This window comes from Colius striatus, chromosome 2 (genome assembly GCF_028858725.1).
Source record: "Colius striatus isolate bColStr4 chromosome 2, bColStr4.1.hap1, whole genome shotgun sequence".
Lineage (NCBI taxonomy): Eukaryota > Metazoa > Chordata > Aves > Coliiformes > Coliidae > Colius > Colius striatus.
The window spans coordinates 11,052,023-11,077,798 of record NC_084760.1 but is presented as its reverse complement, the minus strand read 5'-3'; the positions used below and the strand labels follow the sequence as shown (position 1 = coordinate 11,077,798).

The 25,776-nt window shown below is 42.7% G+C and overlaps 1 protein-coding gene across 2 annotated transcripts; it reads left to right on the top strand.

Moving 5' to 3' along the window:
- Positions 1-6,384: 6,384 nt before the first annotated feature.
- On the top strand, positions 6,385-15,393 carry PRSS35 (serine protease 35). 2 transcript variants are annotated; one of them, XM_061989979.1, is made up of 2 exons: positions 6,385-6,480; positions 12,662-15,393. In XM_061989979.1, exon 2 carries the CDS (start codon positions 12,680-12,682, stop codon positions 13,919-13,921), a length of 1,242 nt encoding a protein of 413 aa, XP_061845963.1. In that variant the 5' UTR covers positions 6,385-6,480; positions 12,662-12,679; the 3' UTR covers positions 13,922-15,393. The 2 variants fall into 2 exon arrangements, with proteins under 2 accessions (XP_061845963.1, XP_061845962.1); XM_061989978.1 differs by lacking the exon at positions 6,385-6,480 and adding an exon at positions 6,527-6,662.
- The last annotated feature ends 10,383 nt before the right edge of the window (positions 15,394-25,776 follow it).

Sequence of the window (25,776 nt, the reverse complement as noted above, 5' to 3'; positions counted from 1 at the left end):
CACCGGTTCTTCTTTCCCTGGAATCTCTTTCCTCTCTGTTGAGTCAATCATGATGATGGAAGCTAAAATCTTTTATCTAATAAGTCAATGTCACTCCATTAACTTTCCTCTGTGGTATGCTGTTTCCATTATAGGAATTTAGAAGCTTGGGGAGGGAATGAATATTCAGCTTTAGCTAGGCAAATTCAGGGTTTTTTCCAAAGCTTTTCAGAGTCTCTGGTCATGTGCTTCTTTTCTCCTCACATCAAAATGTCATTTATCCATATCACACTATTTTGTATTATCATCTACAGTTCACTGGTTTTCCAGTATAGCTGCTGGTGTGCTGAGCACAATGGGAATGCCAGTTGGAGGAAACCATTTCCTTCAAAGTAGTATGCTCACAAAAATGATGAGGTTCTTTATTTTTCCTTAACAGTACCTGCCTACAACCTGCCAACACATTATGTATATAAAAAAATTTGCCATCTGACACTTCTCCAGAAGTACCTCTTTGTGTGGAAATTTTCCTTGAGGAAAATGTTCTACTCCAGTAAGGCCACATCTGTGTCCAGTTCTGAGCTCCCCAGTTAAAGAGAGAAAGGGGATTTTTGGAGAGAGCCCAGCAGAGGGCTACTGAGATGACCAGGGGACTGAAACATCTCTGTGATGAGGAAAGGCTGTGAGACCTGGATCTGTATAGCCTGGAGAAGACTGAGGGGAATCTTATCAACACATAAATACCTAAATGGCAGGTGTTGAGAGCATGGGGCCAGTCTTTTTTGCTGCAGTGCCCAGTGACAGGACAAGGGGTAGACAAAAAGTTCCATTTAAACATAAGTTCCACTTGAACATGAGGAAAAACTTTCCTGTGAGGGTGATGGAGCACTAGAATGAACTACCCAGGGAGGTTGTGGAGTCTCTTTCTCTGGGGGTTTCAAAACCCACCTGGACATGTTCCTGTGTGTCCTGATTGAGATGAACCTGCTTTAGCAAGGGGTTGGACTAGATAATCTCTAGAGATCCCTTCCAACTCCTGCCATTCTGTGACTCTGTGATTCTGCCAAATGTTCACTTTATAGATATGTATATTGTAATCATTATGTAAGATATGTGTATTGTAATCATCAGGTAAGAACTGTAGGTATCGCTCTTTTAGCAATGATGAGTGAGCAATAGGCTCTGTTTTTTACTAAATATATGACTGTCAGAAGAAGCCTGTCCAGCTTCATTTTCAATGGCTATTCTAAGGGGAGACAAAAATGATATAAGGCTGGAGTTGAGTGGTGGCTGGGCTGTTAACTGACTTCCATTCTGCACAGTAGAAGAGCCTCTGCCCTATGGGTCTTATGCTTAGACACATCCACATTTATGTTTGCTTGCTGCCTCACTGAAAAAAGTATCCTCTTGATTTGACCACAAGTTTATCAGAACTTTTACTCAGAAATAGGACTTTATCTTTTTGTACTACTCCAAAGTGGGTTTTTTCAAGCCTATTATTTATCTATATTTATAGCTTATAAATTCATATTGTGAAAATCTGGTCACAACTGGACACTTCAAGTTTCACGTCTCTCCTTCTCTTTGTCATGTCTGTGTTCTTGTGTTGACAACATTGCACTCATGGCTAATATCCTTGCTTCTGGCAGCATATTCCCTCATCCAACTATACCTAATCTAAAATAACTGACTACCTCACCAGCCAGTGCTGTGATAGTCCATTGATCTATGCAGAATCCTTCTGAGCTAGGGATGGTGTTGTCATTGTCTTTGTCCTCACTGTGCATACTCTTAGAAAATAATGGAATTTGTTGCAGTTCTTGCATGTTTTCCAAGTCCTCAAAGCCAGGGTCTCTAACAGAGGTCTATTTCATTCAGTGTTTTAGCCTAACCGGTCAGCATTGTGTCACAGGAACTTCTGAACAGCACAATAACCAACCCCAACTGGTCCACAAAACAAAAGGGCTTCTGTGGCAACAAGCTGCCACAGAAGAGGCACTACCATGGAGACCATTCTTGATCCTGTAAGAAAGATCCATTGTATTTCACATCCCTTTGTTCTGAAAGCAGTAGGAATTATCTCACATCCATTCATCATGAGCCAATGACTTATCCCAAGTTCAGCGTTTGGGGACAGGAAAAGTGTTAAAGCTCATAAAAAAATAGTCTTCTTTGGACAAGAAAAGCAGAAAGGAAGGAAGCATATGATATCAGCTGAGCTGGACGTGTACCAAGAGGTAGCTTGAGAACCAGTGTGAAGAAGTAGGAGTTACCTGCACTGTGCAAGTAATGGCTAGTTTTAGAATAAGGTTTCTGTGTACATATACACAAGTAGAAGATGGGTGAAGAGAAAAAAGGAAGAAACTAAAGCTGACTACTTGTGGGGTATGGTTGGGGATTATGCACCCAACTTTTAATTTGATTATGGACTTTTGCACTGAGGAACCTTGGTTTGGTTTTCCTAAATTGTACCTGCCTGTTTTCTCTTTCCAGAAGTCACATGTGAAAGAATATTTTGTGGGCAGGTATATCTGCCTGACGAAGTACAATGGAATACAATTTAGAAACTGCAGACAGGGTACGTTGGTGCTGCAATCAAGTATTTTTCACAGGTGTGCAAGACCCCCATGAGAGTAGAATTGTGTTCCTCTAGCACTGTGAGGCCAGATAACGTTCCAGGAGCAGCTCCCCAGCTGGTATGTCCATGCTCAGCGTATGTTGCCTGCAGGGAAACATGAAGCTCCTATCTCATGTTTCTACCTGAAAAAAAAAGCTAAGAGAATCTTATTTGGAAACTGTAGCTCATTCTGTGTATTATCTACACTAAGATAAGAATACCACAATTCTGTGAATTCACTTAAACTCAGGGTGCAAAACTGATGGTAAAAACTTGAGGTTTCTTTCTTTACTTTCTTTATGGACATGCAGGAAGACTTTTGCTAAAAATCAATACATTCTTGATATTAATGCAGATTCAGTTTCATTTTTTTTTCTCTGACACTTTATTTTTGTTTAAAAAAAAAATCAGTCTTTCAAAGCTGAGCTCCAAGTGAATATCTGTCAGTTGGTATATGATGTCAAACTTATTTTTGGAACATGTAGCAATACCAAAGAAGCTTACTAGTCTTCTAATGAGATAAAGTTACTTCTGAAGGATAAAATTAGCATGCTGGATCTTTTCCAACAGTTATATTTTTACAGTTCTATCATATATATTATACGGTGTGTTTCTAAAGAATCAGTAGGCTGAAATGTATATTGCTTGTGTCTTTTGGAAAGTATATTTTGAGGAAGTTTTTAATGTGGTAATTATTTTTCCCCCCAGAAAAAAAAAATCTCAAAATTGTTATGATACATTATCCAAAATGTATAACCTTATTATTGCAAGAAAAAAACCACAAGTAATGAAACAAAATTAAAGGGAAAAAATGGCTTAAAATAATTATTTAAAAACTTATGATCATAAATGTATTATGATTTTTCTAAACCAAAGTTTTATAATGTTTATTTACCTTGAGCACTTTCTGAGAAGAAGGAGGGCTGTGAAAATGGGAGTCAACTCTATATTATTATTAGACAGTGTTTCAGGTATATGAAAAAAAAAAAAGCATGAAATAAATGACCCAACCCAGAGTCTGAATGCAGGAGGCAGCAGAGTGATGCAGCAGAAACACACTGACCCCATCACCCAGAGCTCAATAAACAGAAATAAACCTCTGTGACTCTAATTTTCTGAAAGAAGGAAAGCAAAATATAAGACCAAGGGACCAGTTTTGGTAGGGGTGATAAGTTACCAGTGGCAATCTGCTGTGCACTGCTCAACATATTCATAAATGATCTGGAAAAGGGATGAGTAGTTAGGTCACAAAGTCTGCTGAGGCTATCGAGTTCTTTAGGTTCATAAACATGAGACAATCTTGAAGATTTGCAGACAGGTTTATGGAAAGGAGTGACTGATCAATAAAATGGTAGATAGAGTTAAAGTGATGCACAAGGGAGAAACATGGTCCTTACTTCAGATATGAAAAGGCAGGTTCTGATCAGGTCACCAGTTCTCAGGAGAGAGAGTCCTGGAGTTATGAAAATGGCTTCATGGGAACATCAGCCTGGTGCTCAACAGCTGCCCGAAAACAAAAAATACTTGAAAGTGTTAAAAAGTCAATCAAGAACAGAAGAAAGAGTGCCTTTTTTTCTGCCACAGATATCCCTTTTTTGCTTGTCTGCTGTACAGGTAAAGAATCACAGAAATATTGGTTGAGAGGGACCTCTGCAGGTCACCCAGTCTAACCTTCTGCTTGAAGTAGGACTACTGCCAACACTAGATCAAGTCAGCTGTGGCTTTGTCCAACTGAGTGTTGGAAACCACCAAGGATGGCAATTAGACAACCTGTCTGGTCAATTTGTTCCTGTGTTTCATCTTCCTTTTGGTGAAGAATTTTTTCCCCAGTGTCCACTCTGAACCTCCTAAGCTGCAGTTTTTCTTGCTCAACACATCTGCCCAATGCAAGTAGCTGTTGCTCTGCGTTTTCTTCTTGTCACTGCCAAGAAGCTTTTGGCCACATCATCCTTTGGACACTGTTCTGGTCCCTGCACATCAACAGTAGGACAGCAAACGGAAATGTCTCTCATGTAAAGCACAGCGAGCTTGGCTAGAACCCTTCAGGGTGAGAGAGAGGCCACAGGGCATATGATAAAGAACTAGTGAACATTGAATGAAGTCAGCAGGAGCCAGGTTGAAAATACAGAAAAAGAGACATTTGTATAATATGTGGTTCACCTGTGGAACTTGTTACCACAGCAGCTTGTAGATGCTACAGATCTCTGCAGGTTTAAGGAAACATAAGCATCTGATGGAGAAATCTTGTGAAGGTTACTAAGGTCATAGAAACATCTGCCTCAGAAAATCTCTGAGTTTGAAATATAAGTGGCAAGGGAAGTGCTGGAGCAGTTATTGCCTGACCTTGCCCTTCACTAGTGCAACTTGGTATCAATCCAGCAAAGCCCTTGGTCTGGCTCATTATGGAAACTATTATGTTCAAGAAATTGCATGTAAAACTTAACTGTCTTACACTTATTTCTCTCTTGCCTTGTTAATTAAATGGAGAATTCTTCATCTCATTTTCTCAGTCACATGAGTAATAATAATAATTATGGTACTTTGTTTTTTAAGTTGTACACACAACAACAATAGAACTGCAAACAAAATTAACACTTTGAAGAAATCAATCTCAGTCTTTGAAATGAAACTGCAGGGTGCAGTTGCTGGCCAAAGGCTTATTTCCAGCCCATTTAGTTAATTGGTTCCACTAAATTTCAGAAGTTAAGTCTTTTAAAGGAAGGACAACGCCTACAATTAAGACAACCAAACAGCACTCTGGAGATCTGTCTGATCTCTAGCAGTGTCACAAATTTCCTGCCAGCTCTAGCAAATCAGTGAGCCCTCATCTACCGTGAGCTGAGTTCTCAGCAGACGAGCATCATAGAAAAAAACTCAGGTTAAGCACTTGGGAAAGTGCTTAGGGAAAGAGCTTTCCACTTTGCACATCTGTGTAGCAGTGGAAAGCTTCATAGAGGACCCTGTTGAAGTGCAAGGAACTTATCCACTGAGTAGAGGTCACCATACAAAGCTTTCTGCTCTGGGAAGTGAGGGATGTCAAAGGAAGGGAAGGCAGAAAAAGAAATCAGGAGAGTCTCAGAGGAATGGGGCACCTCTGAGGAGCGGGGCACCCCTGAGGAGCGGATCCAGGAAGGCGTGGGACTTTGTGTCCCTGAGGGCAGAGAGCAGGGAGGTGGGCAGGCTACGGGTCAGGGGAACGCCACTCCCTGCACCCTCAAGCCTCATCGCAGCCCAAGGAGCCTCGTGTGGAGCCGGCAGCCGCTCCTCGCCTTCCCCGGGAGCCCTACGGCGGGTCGGGGCGGAGCGGCTCTCCCCGCTGCCACTGCCGCCGCCGCCCGATCCCGTGGCGTCCGGCCCCACGCAGGTGCGCGGTGCGGGCGGTGCGGTACTCTCCCTTCATTCCCCCGGGACGGTGTCCCCCTGCCTCCCCTCTTGTCCCCGCCTCTCCCCCACAGCCCGGCAGCCTCTCCCGCCCCGTCCCTGCGCGGATCACCCCGGCTCCCCGCCCGGCGCCGAGAGAAGCCTGCCCCGGGGCGATGCGTCTTCTCGCCCACAGGCAGAGCCCCTTCTTCCCATCCCATCCGAGGACATACTGAGATCCGCCTCGCCTCCACTCCTCTCCCTTCGGCCCTCCCCCTCTCACCCTCCCGGCCTCCTCCCTCTCGCCTCCTTTTTCTTTCTTTCTTTTTTTTTTCCTCCTTTTTCCATCCCCTCCCCCGCCTGGGAAGACCTGGCCGCTCCCCCCGCCCCGTCCTCAGTAGCCGCGGGCGCTGGGCGGCGGGCGGCGCGGCACGGCACGGCACGGCACGGCACGGCACGGAGCGGGCAGCCTGCGCCCCGGGGCTGTGGCCGCCTTCCCCTCCGTTCCTCCTGCGGGGTGCCAGGTACGAAAGAAACCCATCCCGACCCTGGCCCTGGCCGCGAGGGGAGAGGCTGCCCCGGCAGGCTGGCTCGGGGCAGCGCTGAGTGGGCGGACTGGGAGCTGGGGATGGAGGCTGAGAGGGGCTGCCCGTGGACGGGGCAGCTTGGGTCCGGGAAACGGGCAGCCCGAAGTAGCGTCCGTAAGGTGATTTTTTCTTTCCTTTCTTTCTTTCTGTTGTGTCCTTCTTCCTACATGGGTCATTTTTTAAAAAAGGATGAGGTTGAGCGATGTCAATATCTCGGGCTCGGCAGCTGAAGGGTTACGTGGAAAGCTCTTGCCTCTTTAGCCTGACGGATATATATTTTGATAGGACTAAAACGTGACACGTTTCTTTGGTTTTTGTTTGTTGGTTTGGTTTTGTTTTCTTTTTCTAATGTGAAGCTGGTTTCACAAGACAGATAACGGGACGGAAGCAAGGGGCATACTTGTTGGGTTTCCAGAGGTTTGTCTCTGTGCTGTGTCTTCTGAGCAGAGCAGGCAAAGAGCTTCTTCACTCCTCAAAACGACCTCTTCTTGAGTTCTGATTCATCCCCTCAGTATTAGCCCTACCATCCCTGAGCTCCACTGGAACGGACAGTAATTTCATCCAGATTTGTCACTACTGGAAGCAGATTTATCTTGGAATGGCAAAAAAAATAAGCCGTGCCAAGATATTTTATCTTGCAGGCTCTGGAGAAAGGGAACTCCTTTGGATCAGAAGCTTAAAAGCAGAGCCTCCCGCGCAAAGCAGGACCAGGGCACGGCTAGAGAGCTGTAGAGTTAAAGCCTTCCTCTCCAAACCCTTGGCTTGTTCCAGGGCAGCCCTGGGCTTTAACACGCTCATGCAGAGGAGCGGCCGACAGACGCGGAGCGGGCAGCAAAAAAGTGACCGTCCCAGCAAAGCCGCGCTCCCGCCCCGGCCGCTCTCACCGAGGGTTCCCGTCCGCTGCAGACCCGGTCCGCTCAGGACGCGACCTCCGCGACACGGAGGAGCGGGGAGAAGAGCCCGGCGGCAGCGAGGGCTTTGAGGAGCGGCGGCTGCTCCGGGGCCACCCCGGGCCCCGGGACCGGCCGGCGCAGGGCCGAGCTCGGGGCCGCCGCGCCCGGGGCCGCCGGTTGTCCGTGCGCGCCGCCCCGCGGCCGCCGCGGGCAGGAACCCGACCGGGGAAGGGCAAGTCAGTCCCTGGGGGGCCGTTCGGAGCCCTCGTCCTGCATTTCCCCCTGCGTGTGTGGTGTCAGAAACGAGCTGTCACGCCTGCTCCCTCAAATCGGTTCTGCTGGTGCCGTTATGTTTTGTAAGAGCCCGGAGTCGCGGTGGGGTTTTCTCTGTAAGTCAGAGCAGAGGGCGGAATCCGTGGAGCGATCTGTGGAGCGAGCACGGCGGGAGGAGTGAAGGGGGCAGTGGCGGATAAGGTTAGGGCAGTGGCGGATAAGGTTAGGGCAGTGGCGGATAAGGTTAGGGCAGTGGCTTCTTCCAGGGAGCGTGAGATTTCCAAAATCTGTTCTCTGTTTTGCTTTGTCAGAGTAGAACTGTGTTTTCCAACTTTCGGGCCGTTTCAAGAAGGCAGCCAAAAGCAGTTAAAAGAGCTTGGTTAGAGCAGCAGCCTCTTATGTTTTAGAGTCTGAAAACTGCATCTCAGGTTGTGTAAGCTTAGTCTGAAATGTGATGACTTTCCTACAACAAAGAGGCTGCACTGAACAGAACAAGGTAAAATGCTGCCAGGTAGCTGGACACGACTTTTTTTCTGTCTGAGCTACACTGACATATAAATTCACCTGGGATTAGCCTGAAGAGAGATATATTCCAGTTCTGCTTAACTACAAGCCTTCCCCTGAGCATTTAAGATGCATTCTGCTGAATTAAGATAGGTTATACTAACAAAACATTTGAAGGATATCCTGAAAAGTTAGGACATTAGCAGGTTTTGTCCTGTGAATGCAGAAAGATTTTATGTTGGAAGCAAGTACTGAGAAGAACTGGAAATATTTCTAATTGTATACATACACCAGGTAGCTGGAATGCCACCAAACAGGGAATCCTCAGCTGGGTTTGGAAACTGGACAAAGAATTTCATCATTCTAATGGAGATGAAGGTCTCTCTCCTACCTTTTAGCTTCCATTGTTTGTCTTCTGTGAAGAACCTCATCCTACCATAAAGACAGAGCTGACTCAAAGCTTCTAATTGCTGTTGGGCAGCCCAAAAGCTGTATGGGAAAGGAGTGAAGGAAAGGAGAGGACAAGTCAGCCTGGGGTTTGGAGAAAGTGAAGAACAGCACGGCAAAAACTGTAAGATATTGAGGGGTTTTTTTCCTTGCATCCAGTTTGTGGCCTTCTCAGGGCCTTTCCTCCTTCCTCTGCAGGCTGTATTCTCTTGCAGTGTCTTTGCAGCTTGTCTACCCATTTCTATCCCCATTGTCTGTCAAGAGGAACCTCTCTGTTCCCTCCTTGCTAGCAAACTGTACTGGGCCATGTCAACTGCTGACATTGTCCATGCTTGAAGCTGGCCTTGCTTAAATAGTAGAGATGGCGTTAGTAAACAGCTGAAGTGCTTAGCTGTAAATGACAGTGCTGCCTAGCAGGACCACTGCTCTGGTCTGTAACAAGAATTACCATTTTCATCAAGTTCCTCAGCCTGGATTTCTTCCAGTTCTATTGTAGTTAGTTCGTTAGGAGCGACAACTGCTTCATTATAAATGATGAAGATCTTGGCTTCCAAGATGGCTTTTGTAAGCAGTGAGCACTTGAGTATAGTATTTCACATGGGAAGCTCCAATGCATCTATTGAGGATTGTGTGTTTTGAGTTTATTTCTTTTTAAAGAGAGGTGGAATGGAGCCATAGTATTCCACCCACTTGCTTGCAGAATGTCTGTCTATGAAGTGAAGTTAGTTATGGATCCAGCTGGGAAGACTTCAGCGATCACAGTGGAATGGCACCAACCCAGGCACCTCTAAGGTTTTCTGTGTGAACTAGCAGTTAGTGAATGAACTTTCTTCAGAGCTCACAAAAATCACCTAGAGAGGAATATGAAATAGCTAGATCATGAGGAAGGACTGAGAAAGGGATATATGTTCTAGGAAACAACATAGGGAAGGCATTCTCAAGACTGGTAGAAGAACTGGGTTTCTTAATGCCTTGTATCTGTTTAACAGCTATATCAGGGCAAAACAAATTAAAGTCAGCTTTTCCACATTAATGTCACACAATTGGTCATCATGCTAGTTTATTACAGGCTGAAAATAAAGAAAAGGAGATGCTTCCTCATGCAACAAGCAGTTGATACCGATTTCCTTGATATAGAGCATTGTGGATACAAAATTGAATATGGATTCAAGAGAAGACTGAGCAACTATGGAAGAGAAATCCACTGAGGTTTCCTCACTACCAAAAGTACCTCTGGTTTAAAGTCCATGAGGGGCAATTGGATGTAAGCTAAGAGACTATGAGGGAGGAAGGACATACATGGTTGCCCTATTCTTATGCTCTACCCTAGGCTTCTGCATTTGGCCAGAGTTAGAAACAGGAGGTGGACCTCTGGTCAGGCCAGGACAACTATTCTTATGTTCTCACTGCAGTATTTCTTTATTTTATATCATTTATCCATGTAAAATTCTCATTCTTCTTCAAATTTAGAACTAATAGAGAAATAACCAAAACACTGCTTTGAAGGTGATGTTGCATGTTAATGTCTAAATATATGCCTTTCTGCTAAACCAATAACCTGGACTGGTATGGTCAGCTGCTATCTCTGCAAAATCCTTGCATCTGAGATGACTCTACTGTGCTTTCAAAACCTTCAGATATCTTTTAGTATGACCACATACATCCCAGAGCTTAGGCCTGTGAGTCACTTTAGTCTCCAGATGTCTTAAGAAAGTCCACTCATCTTCTCCAAAACCTGGGTTGACTGCTTTAAATCCACAGTGGATCTGTCTATTCCCTACTGTAAAATGTACTTCATGTCTATCCTAGCAAGTAAACTCCAGGTCAAAATTGGTGTTTCATGCAGGCAAAGGTGAAAAGGATAAAAAAATAGGGTAAACCAAAACCACCTTCTGAGCCTGGCATCAGAAGCAGCAAGTTGTGTTTGAAGTGTAGTGCCTAGTTTGCTAAAAAGTGATAATTGTTAACCTCTTGGAGACAAGAACAATGTCTAATTGAAGAATGACATGGGAATGACTCAAATTTATTGAAGTCATCGATCCATTATACAGATTTTAAAGTGACATTTCACTTCTTTTTTCAGGTTGCACAGATACTCTTCTTTATTTGTGCTAGATCTTTACCTAACATGTGATCAGGCTGTGGTGGACCAGATAACAGTGGGTTCTAAACTAAGCTCAAGAAAAGGAAAGTGGTTATCTTTACCCTTGTTTACACTGCCATTACAATGTAAACTAGAGAGCTTAACCACATACATATCCCTGAATTGCTTGTGGATTTGAAGTTTAATCATAGGCCCTTTCTTCCTGCACAGCTGAGGTTTCCATGCAATTGGAGTGACAGATATGAGAACTGAGCATAGCTTTTCCAGTGGCAGAGGCTAGTAGCTGGTTAATGCCACTGATATCACCGATACCAAAGCAGAAAAATAGTCTTTTGAATAATATTCTGAGCTCAGAATCAGGATAGCTGGGTTCAGTTTCTGGCTCTGCCGCAGACTTCTAACAATTTCACATTCTTTCTATGTGTTTCCCAGCTACAGATGGGAATAATATTGCTTTTTGTCTTTCCTATTTAAAGTATTAGCTCTTTGTGTGGTGCATCACCCCATCTAGGCGGGGTTTTCCACATGTGACCATAAGGCAAAGACAGCACAGTCCTGCAGTCTTTATCTGAACCTGCAGGAAAAAGGCATGTGATCATAGAATCATAGAATGGTAGGGGTTGGAAGGGACCTTTAGAGAGCATCTAGTCCAACTCCCCTGCAGAAGCAGGGTCACCTAGATCACGTCACATAGGAACACGTCCAGGCAGGTCTTGAAGACCTCTAAGGAAGGAGCCTCCACAACCCCTCTGGGCAGCCTGTGCCAGGGCTCCCTCACCCTCACAGGGAAATAGTTTTTTCTTGTGTTTAAGTGGAACTTTTTGTGTTCCAGCTTTATCCCATTTCCCTTTGTCCTGTTGCTAGCTACTATAGAAAAAAGGGATATCCAAACTCCTGGCATGTGATGAGTCAGTAGACTTGTCCCTTCTATTTGTTTGGGCTTTACTGCATATATACAACCAGGAGACTTCTCTAGACCACCAACCACCTACTTTTCTCACTCATCTGTCCCCTCCAACTGTGGATTTTGAAATTTTCTTGACATTCTGAGAGAGATTCAGATACTCACACGTAGGAAACAAATGAGATTTTGGTGGCTGCGGCACACAGGGAGATGCAAAGCAGGTTCTGCAGGACACCCATGCCTTTCAGAGCAGCAGGAGCTAAAAGCACTTAAAATGGGACTTGCCATCTTGTTTAGGAGCCCAGATTGCTCCATATGTCACATACAGAAAACAAACTTTGAAAGGGAAAAGGAGATCTTTCTCAGTTTCTTCCTTGGGAAAGCAGTTGGCAAAGTGCCCTTTTCCACAGAGGCAGATTCACAGGTCTCAGCTGGGTGGGTAATGAAGGACCAGTGCTGACTTTAGGTCATTTTAAACTTCTACTCTTTGACCATTACAGGAAAGAGCATGATTGGTCTGGTTTCCTAAGAATTCCTAAGTCTTTCCACCTCTCCCTGGATCCCAACTTTTGAATGCAAATTTGAATCACATAGCTTTCAACCATGTTTTATCTACACCTAGTAGCTGTACAGAAGAGAAGCAGAAGCATAAAATTTAATTGCATTCCTAAGGGATAAATAAAAACAGAGTGCTGTACAGAGTACAGTGACTCAGATAACTGAGGGAAAAGCAGGTAAAACTCATCTGTTTCCACCTCCCAGTAGGTAGCTCTGCATGGATGCTGTCTGACTCCTCTGTGCCCATCCAGCTAGAGACCAGTGAAAGTGTCAGGGGCAACACAGGGAACATTTGAGGCGTTTCTATTTTGAGTATAGCGTTAAATTCTGTTCCGCTGACGTCAGGGCTAATGTTGCATTATTACACTTTGAAGATGCTGAGACAACTGTGTATATTTCCAATGTGTATTTTCAATTCTCTCTTTCTTGTTTTAGAAAAAAAAAATAGATAAAATGGAGCACATGTTACTGCTACTCGTATTTTTCATACCTGTATTGGGTCTCACTAGTGGGACAGAAACTGAACAAGATTTTACTTGGCACTTAAAGAAGATTCCCCAGATCGTGAGTGAAAGAACTTTCTCCCTTGACAGCCCTAAATTTGAAGCAAAAACCAAATTAGAGCTGAACAGTGTGTGTGGAATTGAATGTCAAAGAAAATTGCCGGTGCCAAGCTTCTCTGACTTGAAGGAGCTCTTATCCTATGAGACTGTCTTTGAAAACGGCACACGGATCCTGACAGAAGTGAATGTCCTCGGACTAGTGCTTGATCCAGCTGGAAATGCAACCACACCAAGGTCTTCAAGAAAGAAGAGGCAGATATATGGAACGGACAGTAGGTTCAGCATCTATGACAAGCGGTTTATGACCAACTTCCCATTCAACACGGCTGTGAAGATCTCCACTGGCTGTAGCGGTGTTCTCATTTCCCCCAAGCATGTGCTGACAGCTGCCCACTGTCTGCACAATGGCAAGGATTATGTTAAGGGCAGCAAAAGACTGAGGGTGGGCCTGATGAAGACAAAATCCAGAGGTGATGGCAGGAGGCGCAAAGGTGCTAAAAGAAGTAGGAGAGAAGTTTCTGCAGCCCAAGAGGATCCCGAAGTTGTCACAGAACTAAGGCGACAATCCAAAGGTGGCAGGAGAAAGCAGAGGAGGTCTGGGAAGAAGCAGGGGACCTCTGATGGCATGCCCTCCTTCCAGTGGACCAGGGTGAAGAGTACTCACATACCAAAAGGCTGGTTTAAGGGTGTCTCTGGGGATGTTGCCCTGGATTACGATTATGCTGTTCTTGAGCTCAAGCGTCCCCACAAACGGAAATACATGGAGCTGGGTATCAGCCCAACAATTAAAATGATGCCTGGGAGCATGATCCACTTCTCAGGTTTTGACAACGATCGATCTGGGCAGCTGGTCTACAGATTTTGTAGCATTTCTGATGAGTCCAATGATCTCTTTTATCAGTACTGTGATGCTGAGCCTGGCTCCACTGGATCTGGTGTCTATCTTCGTCTCAAGGAGCCCAACAAAAAGAAGTGGAAACGCAAGATCATTGCTGTTTACTCAGGCCATCAGTGGGTGGATATCAATGGTGAACAGCAGGATTACAATGTAGCAGTAAGAATTACTCCTCTCAAATATGCCCAGATTTGCTTCTGGATACATGGGAATGATGAGAACTGCACACGAGGCTGAAGAGAGCGGAACCTGACTCACTTAGCACCTGTATTACCATAGAGGGAAAGTCTGCTGCAGCAAGAACATCACTCCACGTCAGGATGTTTTTGAACTCAAAGCTCACAAGTAATGTTACAGTGGCTTGAGGAAAACTGAATTGCTGGGGGGTGGATAGGATTGCCAAACAAAATATTTCTCATTGTAATCAACACTAGATATGCACTTAAACCCACACACTATATTTATGTTTGCGATTGTGATACATTCAAATCATTCACATTGGAAAAAAAAACAACTACATCAGTTTGACATTTTTTTTTTTTACCAAGGGAAGGAGAGAAACATCTTAGACAGGTATTATTAAACAATATCTATTTTTCCAATGGATTTGCTTTTCTCAGGGTTCTGTTTCAGTTCTTCGCATGCAGGTTGTGCATCCACCACATTATTTTTGTGTAGAATGATCCAGAGAACTGCATGAGACCAAGATGCTATTTTGACATTCTCTGAAGTCTACAGCTCCATGTTGAGAAGCAGCAGCCTAGTTCATGCTTGTTAGTTTGCAAAACTTCCTAGTCTGGTTGCTGCAGGAACATGGAAATCCAAAATCTCTGTAGCTGAGGCTTAGACCTTGAAAACAAGTTTCACTTCATTGTTCAGTAAAACCAGCAAAAAGAAATTAATGAACATAGAAATTTCCACATTTGGAAAAAGAAGAAACAAAGAAAATCTTCTTTGAGAAGCTATAGACATCTTAAACACACTCGTTTGCATTCCAATTAGTGTTTGGAGAGCTGTAGGTTTAGCTTCTAGTCAAATGCTTAGCTTTACCATTGGGAGAAGTCATTGACTTCAAAGTGGCTATTTGACAATCATTTAGAGCTTCACAGATGATCGATTTTTTTGAGTGCTAACCATTTTTGCAGTGTTTAGAAATTGCTTTTATATGAGTTCAGCTTCACTAATAGGATAGTGTGTATTAGACTGGGAGTTGGAAAGCAATATTTTAGTTTGGCTTTATACAGTTCTGCAAAATTGGGTAGTTTTGATCATGGCATGTTCAGACTCCACCTCGGTGAGTTAGGAGTTTAAACTAAGAATTTCTTTCAACTAAATTATTATCACCTTCTGAATGGTAGGAGAACTATCCTGTACATTATAACAAATATCTTGCTAGGTAGCAGCAGTAGTTAGCGAAGAATTTGGTTCAATATGTTTGCTGAACCATATATTTAACAAAAACACAAAGTGAGCTTGACTTTTTCCACACCATGAAACACCAAATTACTGTGGATTGCTACTCAAGTCTATATCTTTTATTTTATGTCAAGATTTTGAAACACGTAGGATTGTTATGGTGCTACATTAATGTAATAACATACAATGGTACTGTGTATTTCTGATCATATCCTTTGGGTTTTAATACTTCTTAAAGAGCATTCACCACCACAATACTCATTTTTTTGAAAATGACCAAAATACATTTTCTTCCTGAGGAAAAAAAATATAATAAGATATTACAATACTATTTGTTTGTTGGTATCTTTAAAGGATTTTGGTAATACCTTTTGATGAAATAAGATCATTTTTAACAATCCACTTTGTTTTTGTAGGTGATTGAAAGCATAAAACCTGACACTTTGAATGTGTAGGCAATTTTCTTTGTCATATTATTGCCAAAGCATTAAAATTGAAGATTTTCTTCCATACTGTAACTCTAACAGTATTTCATTCATTGGAACAGATCTCACTTTAAAAAAAGCTACTTCTTTTAATGTCAGCCTTTCCAGGGAACACAACTTTTAGGGTTTGGGGTTTTTTTTGTGATGTTTGCAGAAAACTAATAATGATTTTTTTAAAGTTTAGAAATTAATGTCTAAGATTTTAATGTTAATTATTTTTTATTGTTGTTAACATCTCTATTGAGAGGTGTGGCTTCGCTGACAGTAACTTTGTGTCACCTCAGTCCATTATTTAATAGTCTTACTCTGTGCAACGGGCACTGAGTATTCTTCAGTCAGCTCTGTAATGTTTTCCATAAGTGCCTTTCCCCACAGTTACTGTGACAAATAAGGTACCACATCATTAATCCAATACCAGTCAGCTTTGGTCCGTGGCTTTTGTTACAGTTACTCTCAGCGTTGATTTGGATCCAAAACCAATCAAGATAAGGTGCCTTAGCAAATTCCTTGTTTTGGTGGGTCTTATTTAGGTATACTCCTTGGGAGCAAAAATATAATCATCTATTTCTTTAGTAGTCTGGGAATCAGGGACAAGGTAAGAATGAAAAATGTTGATGTCAACTTTCAAGTGATCTTGTTATAATAATCATCCACTATAAATATCTCAGCCACAACCTAAAGTTCTCATTCCAGGCTGATAACAAATGTTTATCCTCAGAGGGTAAACATTAGATGCACAGTGCCTCATCTTATGGTACTAAGAGATTAAAGAAGCAGGCCAGAGCAAGATAAAAATTAATCAAAACTATATATATATATATATATATATTCCAGCTTTTGTGTCTGAGTGCACATGCACCAATGCATACAAATACAAAGGCCTTTAGAGCATGTGCTGGTTTGTCTGGGTCAGTGCCTTCAGGCAAGGGAATGCAGGCACAAGACATGAACAAAATGTTATACCTGTTGTATCTGCATGACAAGCAACATTTCAGTCTGCCACTTGGCCTAATAGAGATGGAAATGCTTTAGGCAGGCATTGTGACTTCTAACTACAGGGACTTCTGAAATCGTCCCTAAATTGAATATTTGCACACAGCCTTATGCAGAGCTCTTGGCACCAGCCACTGCAAATGGGACAAGAATTTCTGACATGTGATCATCTCAGATTTCCTTAAAAAAATGCAGTTACTATCTAGTTATCAATGACAAAATATGGGGAAGAGGCCCTTAGTAGATCAGATCTGCTGTTGTGTAAGGCAACAGCATCAAGACTGGGTTCCCAGCCCAGAACAGGACACAGCCCTTGTGATATTTCCCCAAAGGATTTTTTTTCCTCTTTTAAGTACTAGGCTGTACATAAGTTGTTTTCATCAGTACTAATGTTTTCCCACGAGAGTTTCTGTAGCAGATCTTTTTCTTTAACTGCATTCCTGGCTTCAGGAAAAAAAGCCCACAAACTCGGTCAAATCCCTTTTCTGCTAGGGGGCTTCTGGCAATTTGTGAAGTTAACAAGTTTTTCCCAAGCCAAAGATATACCTCATATACAAGATGTTAACACACTCAGACCACCTCCTCGAGGCATTTGTGCATGTGTTTAAATCTGGGGCTCTGGGACCTACAAAAGTCAAGGAGTTGTCTCCAATGTGAAAACTTAAGACTAAGTTTGTGTTGTCTTAATAAAAGAAAAACATGATGTTAGGTAGTGAAGTTAATTCTGTTGTACAAGGTATAGAGTACCCACTGCTTTAAAAAATACTTAAGGAATCTCCTTGACTCAGTTTAGAATTTACCATCCAAGCTTTGCAGATTTATGAGTCTTTTTTTATGAGTCAGATTTATGTACGAAGTATGAATCAACCCAGAATATGGCTTAAGTGGAAAAAAAGAATTCAGCTACATGTGGAGGAGAGGAGTGGCTGGGGAGTACCTCTGATTCAGCTGATGAGAGGTGACCTGGCAGCAAACAGCAATTAATACAGAAAGAATGTGCAAGAGAAGTAGATGGTACAGAAGCCCAGGAAGATGGTGGTGGGTGGTATGCAAGGGATAAAGAAAGTGTGAAAAGTAACAGATGAAATGGCTGTGAGGTAGCAGAGGGACCTATTCTAAGAAAGAGTAGGCAGATGGTAAAGGCGTAACAGTGTAAATTAAGATGTGACAATCACAAGTTACATGAACAATCTCCTTTTGCTGTTAAAGGTGAGGCTGTTCTTTTCAGCCAACAGTACCAAGGAGAGGGCTGTGAGAAGGCTCAGGTTCTGGCAGCAATCACTAGGACTAAGTTTTTGACTATCATCTACAATCACTGTCCAAAGTCCCAGGGATTTCCCTTGTGCTCATTTAAGCTCCTTGGGAAGCACAAGTTAGTGTATCCTGGCCAAAACCTGAACCTCCCAGCACACTGGGTCAGCAAGAGTACAGTGAGTAAAGGAAGTTGCTTTCACTTGGGAGTTTCACTTGAAAGTTTTTCAAGCTTGATATTTTGTTGGGATTCCTGTAAAGGCTATTCCCCACTGGAAAAAAATAGCCAACAACCTAACCAACAAATAAAAAAATCTCAGACTTGAAGCATTTAAATGTTGTCTCCATTTTTTTGCATGAACCTACAAATTCCAGCCCATACATTTTGTCAAGTGTTTTGCATTTGCGTTTGGTATCTTTGTAGACATGTCATCAACTGCTTCTAATTTTAATGCACAGATATTCCATCTACAAATTCCTGGATTGAAGAATGAAGGGGTTGGGAAGAGAATGGTATTAAACTAAAAGCTTAAAATTGCACTAAAACCTAAAAGAATTTGGAAGCATGTTTGAGTCCCTGTTGCACCAGCCTTTCGCTCTGAGTGTGAGACAGCATTTAGGCTAAAAACCTCCAGAGGTAGCTTTGATGACTCTTTCATGTTCTCAATTTTTTTTAAAGACTGACAGTAAACTTCAAAAAATTCTGGTTTTATAACATTTTTAACCACACAAAATGACAACTCATTTGAGAAGAGACATGCAAACTTTTGCTGTGTTACGATATTCTACAATGCACATGCTATGTCAATAAATATTTTCTGTTGTTTTTCTTTTCCTCCGTTGTGATGTAGTTTGTTATCTGTGGTGATGTTACACAAACTCCATTCTGTAAGCCCTTGTAATGGGTTATCAGTGAATCATCTGGCACGCGATCTCACAAGCTATTAATGTCTCTTTAAATTTCTTCTCAGAAAAAAACAACTCTACTCCTGTCTTCAAGTTAATTGCCCCATGAGCAAATGTGATGAGCAAAAAAAAATCGGTTCAGCGAGGAAATGACTCACAGACTATGCCACAACTTATTAATTCTGAAATAAGTAATTGGTTCTGTTTCTTCCATTATCTATTCTTGTCTTTTTTTACCCCAGAGAGCTGTTGAAGAAGGCCAGATTAGAAGTATGTAAAATATTTTAATCTTAGTTCTCAACATTGCCTTAACTCTGTGCCCTTGAAACTGGTGCTGACGTGATCACTGACAGTAGAAAGAGAGATTTTTGGCAAGGAGGAGAGCTGCTGGAAATATTTAATGGAGACTTCAGAAACGATTATAGCAGTGATTAACAGTATATCTAATACAAGCAATATCTAATGGGGTCTGGCACAGGCTTCTCCACCAGCTCTGCTGGTCCTCACGCAGGGGAGGGTTAAATAAATAAGACTGACAGGTTTGTCACCTGGATCAAAGTCCTCTTGGGCCTGGTAACAGCATCTACATTTTTTCATTGGAGGAGCCTTCTTTTTGCCACATTTTGGAGAATGTCTTGGTGCCTGAGACATGTTCCTTGTTCCCTGCACAAGGAATACAAACGGAACCCCAGGGATAACAGCTGTGTCTTCTGCTGGCCTTTCCCAAGCCACAGGCAGGGATGTGGTTGTTGTGATACATTCCAAGGTGTGCTGTGGGTTTCATATTCCCATAAGTCCCAGGAGGTTTGAACTGACATCATATACAAACATCTATTCAACCCTAAAATGTTCCAGCCCAGTTCCTTGTGCAGGTGTTGTCCTGTCATCCTTCTAGTTCCCATTATCTTTCACAAATGCTCAGAAGACTTTCAACAAGTAAAAGCAATTCAAATCCATCAAAGAAGTGACATCTTATGCCAGTTATTTTGCAGGTATTCCTAACAAACCGTTCCTCCCTCCTAGCTGGAATGTGTTTCTAAGCCTTGGTAATGGCTTACCCTTCAGCTGTTATTGCTAAGGCAAAAGATAAACTGGAGAAGCTACACACATACTTCACAAAAATTGTGCCTCAGCAATTATGTATGCACCACAGTTATTGCAGTTGCTATGGCTCTACTTCTTTTCCATGTGAAAGAGTTTGAAAACATGGGAAGGAAACCAAGTTGAGCTTGTTTTCAGACAAATTACTCATCTGCCCTTTGGCTGCAGTTGCGGCATTCTCCCACCCCTGCCCTCCACTTTAATTTCCAACTGTATGGATTAAGTGCTGATTTCTTTGCTTAACGAAAGACAAAAGCAGCCAGGAGACAGCACATGGCAAGGGATGCTTTCTGGCCATACCTCTCTGCAGGCATTTTGAAGCTGAGCAGGCCCCAGAAGGAAGACAAGAGGAGGCAAAGGTGGAGACCACAATCCACTGCAAACAAGCACAGTGCCTTATTGAATGGGAGAAAACAGGACTTCTGGGTTTTTTTCCTACAGTGAAAAGCAACCCTAGTTTTTACACTCTTTTGCCTTTTCTTGAATGATTAACTCATCAGCTAAATATTGTTGGCTCTTGTACAGGAGTGAACCAACACACTCAGTGGCGGGGACACAGCGTACACTCAAATGCCAGCAAGGACTTCCCCTCTGCAACACACACACACAAAAAACAGAGACTTCTAGGATTTACTAGTAATATAAAGGGAAAAAAAATCTCTAAGACAAGCACCATATTTTTATTTAACTGAAACGGGGACCTTTTGAAAAATACATATGCATGAAGGCAATAGAGACTTTATAGATAGGTGTGGCACATGGGTTTGTCTGCCACTCTGGTCTGTGCAGCAAGGCTCTGGACTTCCAGAGCTGTGGTGGGTGAGTTATATGGCAAAAGAACAACCTGTTGCTGGTTGGCTGTCCCACCACCTGCCCACAGGGGTGGGGATTTATTTTACTACCAAACTCTTGCTGCTTATCATGATTTTGGGCTTAAATGGACATGAACAGAGGCTTCCAGGCAATAACACTTTAGGGTTTTACACATTTTGCTGTAGGTAACCATTGAGAAGGTATGAAATAGTTTTTAATAGTGAGTTGAAACAGTAAGTTCCAGTAACCAAACAAGCACTGCATCACATTCTCCTCTCATTTAGAATGGTGAAACTTAAAGGGAAATTTGACCCATCACATACCATATAAATTTACTTGTTACAGTGTTATACATTAGGCACTTATGATCTCTAAACAAGTTTATTTCAGAAAGCAATACAAAGGAAGCCAAAACTCAAAACAGGATAGTAGCTATGACAGTGTTCAATTTAGATATCATACTTTACTGCTTGCAATTTGACCTCTTTCAACAGTAATCTGTGATTAAGTAATGCTGCTTATACAGTTGACATGCTCAAGTCCTTCACTTCTTGGTTATTGAATTTTTTTTTCCTTGCTGGTTGGGACCAAGTAAAATCAGGCATCTTTGCAAAGACCAACGTGGGGTCAGTTTTCTGTCCACACTGTGAAAACTGTATTCACAGAATACAGCTGACACTAGTAGTTCAGTATTTTATTACCTTCAAACTGCTAGAGAATTGTCTTTATGGGGATATGACTTTGGAAGCAGTATTTGCTCAGTTATTTTGATGTGCAAATCTATGGTATACCACACACATACAAGAAGGGATAGCTTTAAACTCATCTTCAGCTTGAAGGCTCTGTAGAGATTACATTAGCTATCTCCAACTACAAGTATAAAAGATATGCCATACAGTATTTGTGGGGTTCTTCTTAATTCAGTCTTCACCTTTGCATCCTTCACATTAAGAACATCAATTTTGCCCCTATGCTGTGTTCTACCCATTGATCATTAGACTAATGAAGAGCCTCTTCTTGATTTTTCTCTGGCATATCAAAAGTTTATGTACAGGTCACCTCTGAACTTGATGTTGTAGCTTTTTCACCCTAGGAATTGTTTTTCATGCCTTTGACTCCTACCTTACAACAACTATTTTTACAGTGGTGAAAAGTCCTGGCTTTCCCTGCTCCAGTAATGTAAGGACTTGATGCTGCTGGTCCTCATCACAGCAGCTGGGAAATGTGACTCCTATGAATAGCCAACTCCATTGCTTCCCTGTTCACTTCTGGGTGCTGCTTCAGACAGCTTTTCTTAGTCCTCAAACAGGCACATCGGGCATACACACAGTGGAAGGATGAAGCCGATTGGGGAACCCATCCCCTGCTCCCCTGTGAGACCTTAGCAGAAATGCAGCCAGAGTGGGCTGAGATCATCTCCTTCCAGCATCCCTGGCACTGATGTATAAGTTTAGATATCCCTTGCCCTATAAATCACATGCTATGCCTCTTCCATCACACACAGCATCCCATTCCACCCCAAACTCCCTCCAGGAAAAGAAACTCCTTAACTGAGCAGGACAGAGACAGCCAGAGCCCCCACCAGGAGCCATACTGATGTGAAGGCTCCCTGTAGGGCTCCCCTGGCTCCAGTCTCTCCTTCAGCACCTTGATTGACCAGAGCATCTTCACAATCCCTGGGGCCCTGCCTTTTGGAGCAGAGCTAGTATCTCTCTCCATACTTCAGTTGCTTTTAAGGCACTGTTTGCAGCTTCATCTCATTCATCTGTGCCCATTTTGGGTTCTCTCTGTTGCTAATTCTACTTGATAATTGTTTTCACTTGTGTCAGCTTTGGGATGTCACCTCATTTTCTACTTAAACAGCAAGTACCTAAAATTAAATCAAATAAATAAAGCCTGACCACTGGTGCTATACAGTGAGGAACTTGTCTTTCTGTCCAAGAGAAACCACTTCAAAGCTATTAAGAGCTATTAAGGTAACAGCTGCAAACACAGGACTAAAAATCACTGCAAGAAAACCAATGCTCCCAGATCCAAACCAATGCATTGAATCTGAAGCTGGCCTTGGGAAATGCTTTCATAAGCTCTGAGTCACGTAAATGCAGGCTGCCAGCTGAAGGAGCAATCCTAACGATGTCCCTTACAAAACAGCTCCAGGCTGCCCAGACATCTCCTCCTGCTCCAGATGCTGACTGAGGGAGGGGTCACAGGCTCTGGACCTCAGGAGAAAGCATGGAGTTTAATCTCCTAGACAGAACCTACACTCCAGGGGAAGCTTTGTTTAATTTCACTGGTTTAACTGACTGTAAAAATAATAATAAATCAATGCTATTAATCAGATTGTACTAACTGGGCTGTAAACAGCTTCCATAGCCTTGCAAGATTCACTGGAACAGCAGTTTGAAGTGAAAAGTGAATAATTGCTGGCAGAAAGATGTGCCTGTGTGGGAGCCACATCTGCTCAGCACCCAAAGAAATTCAGCAGGGACCTTTTTGATAGCCGGCTGCAGGTGAGGCTTATCACATCACTTATTTAAGCTTGCTGCCAAGGTAACATCTCATTTCAGCAGCACAGTCTTCTAGGGCTAATCCAAGGGCTAAGTCTGGAAAAGAAAAGCTATAGATGTTGTATATAGGTCTTACTTGCAGCATTTATGTATCATTTGCAAAAGGGAAAATCACAACTCTACAGAAGGAGTTAAGCTTTCATATTCCAGGATGTACAGTGATGAGCACCCATCATTCCCCCCCCCTCCCCCATACCATTAAATTGCATCATTTTAAACCACTGTCAATATTTGAAAGAACTTAGGAAACTCCATGCTGTTTTATATCCCTGTCCAAGCTCTTTTTTTAATATGCAAAGTGTTATGTTAGAGAGCCAGGGTTATCAAATAGGGCTGTAAGTGCATCCCATTTGCTAAGCCCATGCTGGCCTGTGTATGCTCATCTTTTGCCAATCAGTCAGAATCCACATCCAGAGCCAAAATTCCACAGTCCTGGTACAGAGGGGTGCAGCCACATACTTTTCCAAGCCACAGTGCAGCCTTTTTGTTTTTATTTGTCAAAGGTTAATCTTCAAGGCAAGTATTTTTAGACATAGAAAAAGCCATATTTCTAGATCTGGAAGCCAGTTCCATTTTCCTAATATGAAAATGAACTTTTTGTAAATTTTTAGGCTTATCTGGCAATGTCACAGGAACCAAGCCTGTCCTGGTAGAAACATGGTAAAGATACAGCTCAGAGATACTAGACTGGTGGGAAACAAAGTTACTTATGAGGTAGATACTTGATAAAGTAACTGCAAGATTCACAGTGCTTCCTAAAAAGAAGACTTAACACGATTTTTTCTGCTATTTATTGACTGAATGTATGGAAGGAAAATTTTCAAGCAATTAAAGTTTTCTAGGGGCTTTGCTTTGTTTTTATTCTAGTGGGATGCCAATATCATTCTCCTTTCAGTAAAGGGTTTTTTGAGCAGCTCCACCAATTACAGAATTAGGGATTCAGCAGGCAGTGCTCTGTGCTCTGAGATGATTCAAAGGCAGTAGATCCCATTAGTGATGATCAGCCTTCTACTCACATGAGAATCTTTTGGCAGATATCAAGACAACATCTAGGTATTGTGGGTATTAAATCCCACAAAGCTTCCCATGAGAGCAGAGCAGTTCAGACCTGTGTCATAGCCAGATTACAACTGGTAGCTGTATTCTGCCTCTCCCTATCACCCCTGAAACATTCACAGCATGTGAATGCAGTGCAGCTAGCAAGGAAAAGAAACATGTGCTCTGGATCTTTAGGTGGTCCTGCTTTAGCAGAGGGGTTAGATGATCTCTGAAGGTCCCTTCCAGCCCCTATCGTTCTATAGTTCTATGATTCTATGATCTGCTAATGCTACCACCATCCTTATTTGACAGGCACCTCAAACCCTGAAGCTTCTTGTTTCTGCCTCTCCTGCCAGGGACCTGAGCAAGCTGCATGTGGGAGAAAGAGAGTTTGAGGATCCTGCATGCAAAGGGCTGAGAGGGAATGGGCAGGCCCAGATGATGCTCAGCCCCACTGTCTGCTCTATGTTGAAATCTCTGGCCAACTCTCCATGCACAGAGATCCAACCAGCTGAAAAGCAGGGTGCAGAGGGACACTCAGCCCATAGCCTCCTTCCTCCTCCCAAAAGTTCTTCCCTTGCTGAAAAGATTTAGCAGTGTGCTGAATCTTATTAATGTCACAAACAGCCAAACAGTAAGGCTCAATATAGATTTTTTTTTAACTGTCAAATGTCTTCCTTTTAAGAATTATTTCCTTGTAATTTTTACTCCCTATTTTCTTTTTCTTTCCCCCCAAATGGCTACAAACGATGCACAATGTATGCTGAGGGGCAATTGCTTAAACTACGGTTCTTCAGGAAGGGCTTTAAAAGCACAGAGGAGTGCAGGCTGACCACTGCTCAGCAATATAATCCTGCTAGGGAAAGTGTAGATGCCATGCTCAGATCTGTAACTGGGAGCCTGGCTCACAAGCCCTGAGATGTGGTATTTCTGTACCCTCACTCCACTGCTGTGTTCTCTTTTGGATGCTGTACTTCACAGGAGACATGGACCAGTTGAAGAGTGTGCAGAGAATACAAAGATCAGTCAGCTATCTAGATAACTTGACTGGCAAGGAAAGATTGAAGACAGAGAGCATAAAATGGAAAAAATACTGTGGTAACTGTCCAAGTATCACTTTTGCTGCTGCAAGGAACAAGGGGAATATCCCTATGGACAGAAGAAATCACAGTTCAACGCACAGTAAGGAGGAATCAGGTAACACAGTGACAGCAGCTTTCTCAAGGTGAAGGTGGTGATGATCTGCAGCCATATTTGGAAAGGCTGTGGTGTAATGGAGGTCTTTTAGCAAAATCTCTTGGGAATTGTACAATTTTGGCTTCAGAGCAGAGGAACAGAGGGTTCTCTATTTCCTGTGGTTTTTTATGATCTTACCCAGCAGTCTTCAAGTGGAAATTTCACATGCTCTGAATCTATTGCCTTTGCAGTGGAGTGCAACAAGTTGTGTTGGACTTGTTTATATGTAGCAGGGAGACAACTTTTAAGTGAGATAATACACAGTTACACAGAACTTTTATTTTGG

What these genes read in the sequence shown, in the direction of transcription:
- PRSS35 (XM_061989978.1), top strand. Translation starts at nt 6,585, where the DNA reads ATGGAGGCTGAGAGGGGCTGCCCGTGGACGGGGCAGCTTGGGTCCGGG. An exon ending in CCCGAAGTAGCGTCCGTAAG is followed by an intron (nt 6,663 to 12,661) that starts GTGATTTTTTCT and finishes TTCTTGTTTTAG; the next exon opens with AAAAAAAAAATAGATAAAAT.